The sequence below is a fragment of the Salmo salar genome, chromosome ssa03 (assembly GCF_905237065.1).
Source record: "Salmo salar chromosome ssa03, Ssal_v3.1, whole genome shotgun sequence".
Lineage (NCBI taxonomy): Eukaryota > Metazoa > Chordata > Actinopteri > Salmoniformes > Salmonidae > Salmo > Salmo salar.
This window is the reverse complement of record NC_059444.1, coordinates 92,070,293-92,082,792: the sequence shown is the minus strand read 5'-3', so window position 1 is coordinate 92,082,792 and position 12,500 is coordinate 92,070,293. Positions and strand designations below refer to the sequence as shown.

Sequence of the window (12,500 nt, the reverse complement as noted above, 5' to 3'; positions counted from 1 at the left end):
ATAGCCTCCAGGTTGGTCTCAGGGTTTAAGACCTACCTTTCATTCTGAATAGCCTCCAGGTTGGTCTCAGGGTTTAAGACCTACCTTTCATTCTGAATAGTCTCCAGGTTGGTCTCAGGGTTTAAGACCTACCTTTCATTCTGAATAGCCTCCAGGTTGGTCTCAGGGTTTAAGACCTACCTTTCATTCTGAATAGCCTCTAGGTTGGTCTCAGGGTTTAAGACCTACCTTTCATTCTGAATAGCCTCCAGGTTGGTCTCAGGGTTTAAGACCTACCTTTCATTCTGAATAGCCTCCAGGTTGGTCTCAGGGTTTAAGACCTACCTTTCATTCTGAATAGCCTCCAGGTTGGTCTCAGGGTTTAAGACCTACCTTTCATTCTGAATAGCCTCCAGGTTGGCACGGCTGTCGTAACCAGCAGAGGGGAAGACCAGGGTGATGCCATGCAGTGCCATGCACATCCCTCCTATCACTGAGCCTATGCAGTGGTACAGGGGTACAGGAACACACGCTCTTATAGGCTGAGGGGGAAGCAAAAAGAGCAGAGGTTACACGAGAAAGAGAAAAGTAGAAAGAGAGACACAGAGGCAGAGAGAGAGAGAGAGAGAGAGAGAGAGAGACACAGAGGCAGAGAGAGAGAGAGACACAGAGACAGAGACAGACAGAGAGGCAACCAAATCATGAAAAAACTAAAAGATAATTACTTGACACATTGGAAAGAATTAACAAAAAAAGAGCAAACTTGAATGCTATTTGGCACAAAACAGAAAGTACACCGTGGCAGAATACCTGACTTAAGGTATTTCAACTTAAGGAAAGCTTTGACTATGTACAGACTCAGTGAGCATAGCCTTTCTATTGAGAAAGGTCGCCATAGGCAGACCTGGCTCTCAAGAGAAGACAGGCTATGTGCACACTGCACAAAAAATTAGGTAGAAACTGAGCTGTACTTTCTAACCTCCTGCCACATGTATGACCATATTAGAGACACATATTTCCCTCAGATTACATACACAGATCCACAAAGAATTCGAAAACACACCCAATTTTGATAAACTCCCATATCTATTGGGTGAAATTCCACAGTGTGCCATCACAGCAGCAAGATTTGTGACCTGTTGCCACAAGAAAAGGGCAACCAGTGAAGAACAAACACCATTGTAAATACAACCCATATTTATGTTTATTTATTTTCCCTTTTGTACTTTAACCATTTGTACATCGTTAAAACACTGTATAAAAACATATGACATTTGTAATGTCTTTATTCTTTCGAACTTCTGTGAGTGTAATGTTTACTGTTCATTTTTATTGTTTATTTCACTTTTGTATATTATCTACGTCACTTGCTTTGGCAATGTTAACATATGTTTCCCATGCCAATAAAGCCCCTTGAATTGAATTGAGACACAGACAGATAGAGCGCCACAGCGAGAGAGACAGAGAGCGCCACAGCGAGAGAGAGACAGAGAGCGCCACAGTGAGAGACAGAGAGCGCCACAGCGAGAGACAGAGAGCACCACAGCGAGAGAGAGAGAGAGAGAGAGAGAGACAGAGAGCACCACAGCGAGAGACAGAGAGCGCCACAGCGAGAGAGAGAGAGAGACAGAGAGCGCCACAGCGAGAGAGAGACAGAGAGCGCCACAGCGAGAGAGAGACAGAGGGCGCCACAGTGAGAGACAGAGAGCGCCACAGCGAGAGACAGAGAGCGCCACAGCGAGAGACAGAGAGCGCCACAGCGAGAGACAGAGAGCGCCACAGCGAGAGACAGAGAGACAGAGAGCGCCACAGCGAGAGAGAGAGAGACAGAGAGCGCCACAGCGAGAGACAGAGAGCGCCACAGCGAGGGAGAGAGACAGAGAGCGCCACAGCGAGAGACAGAGAGCGCCACAGCGAGAGAGAGAGAGAGAGACAGAGAGCGCCACAGCGAGAGAGAGAGAGAGAGACAGAGAGCGCCACAGCGAGAGAGAGAGAGAGAGAGACAGAGAGCGCCACAGCGAGAGAGAGAGAGAGAGAGACAGAGAGAGCCACAGCGAGAGAGAGGAAGAGAGCCACAGCGAGAGAGAGAGAGAGAGCCACAGCGAGAGAGAGCCACAGCGAGAGAGAGAGAGAGCCACAGCGAGAGAGAGAGAGAGCCACAGCGAGAGAGAGAGCCACAGCGAGAGAGAGAGATAATAATAGTCTTATGTCTCCACTGACCCTCCAGTCGAATCCCAGACGTAGACCCACAAAATAGGCGTTGTTGACAATGTTGTGGTGGGAGAGGGTGGCACCTTTAGGACTTCCTGTTGTTCCCTAGAGACCAGTAGACATCAGACAGACTAATACTGTTGTTCCCTACAGACCAGTAGACATCAGACAGACAGACAGACTAATACTGTTGTTCCCTACAGACCAGTAGACATCAGACAGACAGACTAATACTGTTGTTCCCTACAGACCAGTAGACATCAGACAGACAGACTAATACTGTTGTTCCCTACAGACCAGTAGACATCAGACAGACAGACTAATACTGTTGTTCCCTACAGACCAGTAGACATCAGACAGACAGACTAATACTGTTGTTCCCTACAGACCAGTAGACATCAGACAGACAGACTAATACTGTTGTTCTCTACAGACCAGTAGACATCAGACAGACAGACTAATACTGTTGTTCCCTACAGACCAGTAGACATCAGACAGACAGACTAATACTGTTGTTCCCTACAGACCAGTAGACATCAGACAGACAGACTAATACTGTTGTTCCCTACAGACCAGTAGACATCAGACAGACAGACTAATACTGTTGTTCCCTACAGACCAGTAGACATCAGACAGACAGACTAATACTGTTGTTCCCTACAGACCAGTAGACATCAGACAGACTAATACTGTTGTTCCCTACAGACCAGTAGACATCAGACAGACTAATACTGTTGTTCCCTAGAGACCAGTAGACATCAGACAGACAGACTAATACTGTTGTTCCCTAGAGACCAGTAGACATCAGACAGACAGACTAATACTGTTGTTCCCTACAGACCAGTAGACATCAGACAGACTAATACTGTTGTTCCCTAGAGACCAGTAGACATCAGACAGACAGACTAATACTGTTGTTCCCTACAGACCAGTAGACATCAGACAGACTAATACTGTTGTTCCCTATAGACCAGTAGACATCAGACAGACTAATACTGTTGTTCCCTACAGACCAGTAGACATCAGACAGACTAATACTGTTGTTCCCTATAGACCAGTAGACATCAGACAGACAGACTAATACGGTTGTTCCCTACAGACCAGTAGACATCAGACAGACAGACTAATACGGTTGTTCCCTACAGACCAGTAGACATCAGACAGACTAATAATGTTGTTCCCTAGAGACCAGTAGACATCAGACAGACAGACTAATACTGTTGTTCCCTAGAGACCAGTAGATATCAGACAGACAGACTAATACTGTTGTTCCCTACAGACCAGTAGACATCAGACAGACTAATACTGTTGTTCCCTAGAGACCAGTAGACATCAGACAGACAGACTAATACTGTTGTTCCCTACAGACCAGTAGACATCAGACAGACTAATACTGTTGTTCCCTATAGACAAGTAGACATCAGACAGACTAATACTGTTGTTCCCTACAGACCAGTAGACATCAGACAGACTAATACTGTTGTTCCCTATAGACCAGTAGACATCAGACAGACTAATACTGTTGTTCCCTACAGACCAGTAGACATCAGACAGACTAATACTGTTGTTCCCTACACACCAGTAGACATCAGACAGACTAATACTGTTGTTCCCTACAGACCAGTAGACATCAGACAGACTAATACTGTTGTTCCCTACAGACCAGTAGACATCAGACAGACTAATACTGTTGTTCCCTACAGACCAGTAGACATCAGACAGACTAATACTGTTGTTCCCTACACACCAGTAGACATCAGACAGACTAATACTGTTGTTCCCTACAGACCAGTAGACATCAGACAGACAGACTAATACTGTTGTTCCCTACAGACCAGTAGACATCAGACAGACAGACTAATACTGTTGTTCCCTACAGACCAGTAGACATCAGACAGACTAATACTGTTGTTCCCTACAGACCAGTAGACATCAGACAGACTAATACTGTTGTTCCCTACAGACCAGTAGACATCAGACAGACTAATACTGTTGTTCCCTAGAGACCAGTAGACATCAGACAGACTAATACTGTTGTTCCCTAGAGACCAGTAGACATCAGACAGACAGACTAATACTGTTGTTCCCTACAGACCAGTAGACATCAGACAGACAGACTAATACTGTTGTTCCCTACAGACCAGTAGACATCAGACAGACAGACTAATACTGTTGTTCCCTACAGACCAGTAGACATCAGACAGACAGACTAATACTGTTGTTCCCTACAGACCAGTAGACATCAGACAGACTAATACTGTTGTTCCCTAGAGACCAGTAGACATCAGACAGACAGACTAATACTGTTGTTCCCTACAGACCAGTAGACATCAGACAGACAGACTAATACTGTTGTTCCCTACAGACCAGTAGACATCAGACAGACTAATACTGTTGTTCCCTACAGACCAGTAGACATCAGACAGACAGACTAATACTGTTGTTCCCTAGAGACCAGTAGACATCAGACAGACAGACTAATACTGTTGTTCCCTACAGACCAGTAGACATCAGACACAGACTAATACTGTTGTTCCCTAGAGACCAGTAGACATCAGACAGACAGACTAATATTGTTGTTCCCTAGAGACCAGTAGACATCAGACAGACAGACTAATACTGTTGTTCCCTACAGACCAGTAGACATCAGACAGCCTAATACTGTTGTTCCCTATAGACCAGTAGACATCAGACAGACTAATACTGTTGTTCCCTATAGACCAGTAGACATCAGACAGACTAATACTGTTGTTCCCTACAGACCAGTACACATCAGACAGACTAATACTGTTGTTCCCTACAGACCAGTAGACATCAGACAGACTAATACTGTTGTTCCCTACACACCAGTAGACATCAGACAGACTAATACTGTTGTTCCCTACAGACCAGTAGACATCAGACAGACAGACTAATACTGTTGTTCCCTACAGACCAGTAGACATCAGACAGACGACTAATACTGTTGTTCCCTACACACCAGTAGACATCAGACAGACTAATACTGTTGTTCCCTACACACCAGTAGACATCAGACAGACAGACTAATACTGTTGTTCCCTACAGACCAGTAGACATCAGACAGACAGACTAATACTGTTGTTCCCTACAGACCAGTAGACATCAGACAGACAGACTAATACTGTTGTTCCCTACAGACCAGTAGACATCAGACAGACAGACTAATACTGTTGTTCCCTACAGACCAGTAGACATCAGACAGACAGACTAATACTGTTGTTCCCTACAGACCAGTAGACATCAGACAGACTAATACTGTTGTTCCCTACAGACCAGTAGACATCAGACAGACTAATACTGTTGTTCCCTAGAGACCAGTAGACATCAGAGAGACTAATACTGTTGTTCCCTAGAGACCAGTAGACATCAGACAGACAGACTAATACTGTTGTTCCCTACAGACCAGTAGACATCAGACAGACAGACTAATACTGTTGTTCCCTACAGACCAGTAGACATCAGACAGACTAATACTGTTGTTCCCTAGAGACCAGTAGACATCAGACAGACAGACTAATACTGTTGTTCCCTACAGACCAGTAGACATCAGACAGACTAATACTGTTGTTCCCTAGAGACCAGTAGACATCAGACACAGAATAATACTGTTGTTCCCTAGAGACCAGTAGACATCAGACAGACAGACTAATACTGTTGTTCCCTACAGACCAGTAGACATCAGACAGACTAATACTGTTGTTCCCTATAGACCAGTAGACATCAGACAGACTAATACTGTTGTTCCCTACAGACCAGTAGACATCAGACAGACTAATACTGTTGTTCCCTATAGACCAGTAGACACCAGACAGACTAATACTGTTGTTCCCTACAGACCAGTAGACAGACAGACTAATACTGTTGTTCCCTACACACCAGTAGACATCAGACAGACAGACTAATACTGTTGTTCCCTACAGACATCAGACAGACAGACTAATACTGTTGTTCCCTACAGACATCAGACAGACAGACTAATACTGTTGTTCCCTACAGACCAGTAGACATCAGACAGACAGACTAATACTGTTGTTCCCTACAGACCAGTAGACATCAGACAGACTAATACTGTTGTTCCCTATAGAGCAGTAGACATCAGACAGACTAATACTGTTGTTCCCTACAGACCAGTAGACATCAGACAGACTAATACTGTTGTTCCCTACAGACCAGTAGACATCAGACAGACAGACTAATACTGTTGTTCCCTACAGACCAGTAGACATCAGACAGACTAATACTGTTGTTCCCTACACACCAGTAGACATCAGACAGACTAATACTGTTGTTCCCTACAGACCAGTAGACATCAGACAGACAGACTAATACTGTTGTTCCCTACAGACCAGTAGACATCAGACAGACAGACTAATACTGTTGTTCCCTACAGACCAGTAGACATCAGACAGACTAATACTGTTGTTCCCTACAGACCAGTAGACATCAGACAGACTAATACTGTTGTTCCCTACAGACCAGTAGACATCAGACAGACTAATACTGTTGTTCCCTAGAGACCAGTAGACATCAGACAGACTAATACTGTTGTTCCCTAGAGACCAGTAGACATCAGACAGACAGACTAATACTGTTGTTCCCTACAGACCAGTAGACATCAGACAGACAGACTAATACTGTTGTTCCCTACAGACCAGTAGACATCAGACAGACAGACTAATACTGTTGTTCCCTACAGACCAGTAGACATCAGACAGACAGACTAATACTGTTGTTCCCTACAGACCAGTAGACATCAGACAGACTAATACTGTTGTTCCCTACAGACCAGTAGACATCAGACAGACTAATACTGTTGTTCCCTACAGACCAGTAGACATCAGACAGACTAATACTGTTGTTCCCTACAGACCAGTAGACATCAGACAGACTAATACTGTTGTTCCCTACAGACCAGTAGACATCAGACAGACAGACTAATACTGTTGTTCCCTAGAGACCAGTAGACATCAGACAGACAGACTAATACTGTTGTTCCCTACAGACCAGTAGACATCAGACAGACAGACTAATACTGTTGTTCCCTACAGACCAGTAGACATCAGACAGACAGACTAATACTGTTGTTCCCTACAGACCAGTAGACATCAGACAGACAGACTAATACTGTTGTTCCCTACAGACCAGTAGACATCAGACAGACTAATACTGTTGTTCCCTACAGACCAGTAGACATCAGACAGACAGACTAATACTGTTGTTCCCTACAGACCAGTAGACATCAGACAGACTAATACTGTTGTTCCCTAGAGACCAGTAGACATCAGACACAGACTAATACTGTTGTTCCCTACAGACCAGTAGACATCAGACAGACAGACTAATACTGTTGTTCCCTACAGACCAGTAGACATCAGACAGACTAATACTGTTGTTCCCTACAGACCAGTAGACATCAGACAGACTAATACTGTTGTTCCCTACAGACCAGTAGACATCAGACAGACTAATACTGTTGTTCCCTACAGACCAGTAGACATCAGACAGACTAATACTGTTGTTCCCTACAGACCAGTAGACATCAGACAGACTAATACTGTTGTTCCCTACAGACCAGTACACATCAGACAGACTAATACTGTTGTTCCCTACAGACCAGTAGACATCAGACAGACTAATACTGTTGTTCCCTACACACCAGTAGACATCAGACAGACTAATACTGTTGTTCCCTACAGACCAGTAGACATCAGACAGACTAATACTGTTGTTCCCTACAGACCAGTAGACATCAGACAGACAGACTAATACTGTTGTTCCCTACAGACCAGTAGACATCAGACAGACTAATACTGTTGTTCCCTACACACCAGTAGACATCAGACAGACTAATACTGTTGTTCCCTACAGACCAGTAGACATCAGACAGACTAATACTGTTGTTCCCTACAGACCAGTAGACATCAGACAGACTAATACTGTTGTTCCCTACAGACCAGTAGACATCAGACAGACTAATACGCATAAAGACTAATACTGTTGTTCCCTACACACCAGTAGACATCAGACAGACTAATACTGTTGTTCCCTACACACCAGTAGACATCAGACAGACCTAATACTGTTGTTCCCTACAGACCAGTAGACATCAGACAGACCTAATACTGTTGTTCCCTACAGACCAGTAGACATCAGACAGACCTAATACTGTTGTTCCCTAGAGACCAGTAGACATCAGACAGACTAATACTGTTGTTCCCTACAGACCAGTAGACATCAGACAGACAGACTAATACTGTTGTTCCCTACAGACCAGTAGACATCAGACAGACCTAATACTGTTGTTCCCTACAGACCAGTAGACATCAGACAGACTAATACTGTTGTTCCCTACAGACCAGTAGACATCAGACAGACTAATACTGTTGTTCCCTACAGACCAGTAGACATCAGACAGACTAATACTGTTGTTCCCTACAGACCAGTAGACATCAGACAGACTAATACTGTTGTTCCCTACAGACCAGTACACATCAGACAGACTAATACTGTTGTTCCCTACAGACCAGTAGACATCAGACAGACTAATACTGTTGTTCCCTACACACCAGTAGACATCAGACAGACTAATACTGTTGTTCCCTACAGACCAGTAGACATCAGACAGACTAATACTGTTGTTCCCTACAGACCAGTAGACATCAGACAGACAGACTAATACTGTTGTTCCCTACAGACCAGTAGACATCAGACAGACTAATACTGTTGTTCCCTACACACCAGTAGACATCAGACAGACTAATACTGTTGTTCCCTACAGACCAGTAGACATCAGACAGACAGACTAATACTGTTGTTCCCTACAGACCAGTAGACATCAGACAGACAGACTAATACTGTTGTTCCCTACAGACCAGTAGACATCAGACAGACAGACTAATACTGTTGTTCCCTACAGACCAGTAGACATCAGACAGACAGACTAATACTGTTGTTCCCTACAGACCAGTAGACATCAGACAGACAGACTAATACTGTTGTTCCCTACAGACCAGTAGACATCAGACAGACTAATACTGTTGTTCCCTACAGACCAGTAGACATCAGACAGACTAATACTGTTGTTCCCTAGAGACCAGTAGACATCAGACAGACTAATACTGTTGTTCCCTACAGACCAGTAGACATCAGACAGACAGACTAATACTGTTGTTCCCTACAGACCAGTAGACATCAGACAGACAGACTAATACTGTTGTTCCCTACAGACCAGTAGACATCAGACAGACTAATACTGTTGTTCCCTAGAGACCAGTAGACATCAGACACAGACTAATACTGTTTTTCCCTAGAGACCAGTAGACATCAGACAGACAGACTAATACTGTTGTTCCCTACAGACCAGTAGACATCAGACAGACTAATACTGTTGTTCCCTACAGACCAGTAGACATCAGACAGACTAATACTGTTGTTCCCTACAGACCAGTAGACATCAGACAGACTAATACTGTTGTTCCCTACAGACCAGTAGACATCAGACAGACTAATACTGTTGTTCCCTACACACCAGTAGACATCAGACAGACAGACTAATACTGTTGTTCCCTACAGACATCAGACAGACAGACTAATACTGTTGTTCCCTACAGACCAGTTAACATCAGACAGACAGACTAATACTGTTGTTCCCTACAGACCAGTAGACATCAGACAGACTAATACTGTTGTTCCCTACAGACCAGTAGACATCAGACAGACTAATACTGTTGTTCCCTACAGACCAGTAGACATCAGACAGACTAATACTGTTGTTCCCTACAGACCAGTAGACATCAGACAGACTAATACTGTTGTTCCCTACAGACCAGTACGACATCAGACAGACAGACTAATACTGTTGTTCCCTACAGACCAGTAGACATCAGACAGACGCTAATACTGTTGTTCCCTACAGACCAGTAGACATCAGACAGACACTAATACTGTTGTTCCCTACAGACCAGTAGACATCAGACAGACTAATACTGTTGTTCCCTACAGACCAGTAGACATCAGACAGACTAATACTGTTGTTCCCTAGAGACCAGTAGACATCAGACAGACAGACTAATACTGTTGTTCCCTACAGACCAGTAGACATCAGACAGACAGACTAATACTGTTGTTCCCTACAGACCAGTAGACATCAGACAGACAGACTAATACTGTTGTTCCCTACAGACCAGTAGACATCAGACAGACAGACTAATACTGTTGTTCCCTACAGACCAGTAGACATCAGACAGACAGTAATACTGTTGTTCCCTACAGACCAGTAGACATCAGACAGACTAATACTGTTGTTCCCTACAGACCAGTAGACATCAGACAGACTAATACTGTTGTTCCCTAGAGACCAGTAGACATCAGACAGACTAATACTGTTGTTCCCTAGAGACCAGTAGACATCAGACAGACTAATACTGTTGTTCCCTAGAGACCAGTAGACATCAGACAGACAGACTAATACTGTTGTTCCCTACAGACCAGTAGACATCAGACAGACAGACTAATACTGTTGTTCCCTACAGACCAGTAGACATCAGACAGACTAATACTGTTGTTCCCTAGAGACCAGTAGACATCAGACAGACAGACTAATACTGTTGTTCCCTACAGACCAGTAGACATCAGACAGACTAATACTGTTGTTCCCTAGAGACCAGTAGACATCAGACACAGACTAATACTGTTGTTCCCTAGAGACCAGTAGACATCAGACAGACAGACTAATACTGTTGTTCCCTACAGACCAGTAGACATCAGACAGACTAATACTGTTGTTCCCTATAGACCAGTAGACATCAGACAGACTAATACTGTTGTTCCCTACAGACCAGTAGACATCAGACAGACTAATACTGTTGTTCCCTACAGACCAGTAGACATCAGACAGACTAATACTGTTGTTCCCTACAGACCAGTAGACATCAGACAGACTAATACTGTTGTTCCCTACAGACCAGTACACATCAGACAGACTAATACTGTTGTTCCCTACAGACCAGTAGACATCAGACAGACTAATACTGTTGTTCCCTACACACCAGTAGACATCAGACAGACTAATACTGTTGTTCCCTACAGACCAGTAGACATCAGACAGACTAATACTGTTGTTCCCTACAGACCAGTAGACATCAGACAGACAGACTAATACTGTTGTTCCCTACAGACCAGTAGACATCAGACAGACTAATACTGTTGTTCCCTACACACCAGTAGACATCAGACAGACTAATACTGTTGTTCCCTACAGACCAGTAGACATCAGACAGACTAATACTGTTGTTCCCTACAGACCAGTAGACATCAGACAGACTAATACTGTTGTTCCCTACAGACCAGTAGACATCAGACAGACTAATACTGTTGTTCCCTACAGACCAGTACACATCAGACAGACTAATACTGTTGTTCCCTACAGACCAGTAGACATCAGACAGACTAATACTGTTGTTCCCTACACACCAGTAGACATCAGACAGACTAATACTGTTGTTCCCTACAGACCAGTAGACATCAGACAGACTAATACTGTTGTTCCCTACAGACCAGTAGACATCAGACAGACAGACTAATACTGTTGTTCCCTACAGACCAGTAGACATCAGACAGACTAATACTGTTGTTCCCTACACACCAGTAGACATCAGACAGACTAATACTGTTGTTCCCTACAGACCAGTAGACATCAGACAGACAGACTAATACTGTTGTTCCCTACAGACCAGTAGACATCAGACAGACAGACTAATACTGTTGTTCCCTACAGACCAGTAGACATCAGACAGACAGACTAATACTGTTGTTCCCTACAGACCAGTAGACATCAGACAGACTAATACTGTTGTTCCCTACAGACCAGTAGACATCAGACAGACTAATACTGTTGTTCCCTAGAGACCAGTAGACATCAGACAGACTAATACTGTTGTTCCCTAGAGACCAGTAGACATCAGACAGACTAATACTGTTGTTCCCTAGAGACCAGTAGACATCAGACAGACAGACTAATACTGTTGTTCCCTACAGACCAGTAGACATCAGACAGACAGACTAATACTGTTGTTCCCTACAGACCAGTAGACATCAGACAGACTAATACTGTTGTTCCCTAGAGACCAGTAGACATCAGACACAGAATAATACTGTTGTTCCCTACAGACCAGTAGACATCAGACAGACAGACTAATACTGTTGTTCCCTACAGACCAGTAGACATCAGACAGACTAATACTGTTGTTCCCTATAGACCAGTAGACATCAGACAGACTAATACTGTTGTT

The 12,500-nt window shown here is 43.9% G+C and overlaps 1 protein-coding gene across 7 annotated transcripts in view; it reads right to left on the bottom strand.

The window, feature by feature from the left end:
- Positions 1–12,500, bottom strand: part of LOC106602020 (medium-chain acyl-CoA ligase ACSF2, mitochondrial) — a 36,217-nt gene that overhangs the window by 5,584 nt on the left and 18,133 nt on the right. For 5 of the 7 annotated variants that reach the window (XM_045715779.1, XM_045715777.1, XM_045715781.1 and 2 more), the window contains exons 8-9: positions 2,200–2,295; positions 373–521 (exon numbers count right to left, since the gene is read on the bottom strand). In XM_045715779.1, the coding sequence (XP_045571735.1) occupies positions 373–521; positions 2,200–2,295 (245 nt within the window). The remainder of the gene's footprint in view (positions 1–372; positions 522–2,199; positions 2,296–12,500) is intronic. The other 2 variants (XM_045715780.1, XM_045715783.1) reach the window with 1 other exon arrangement.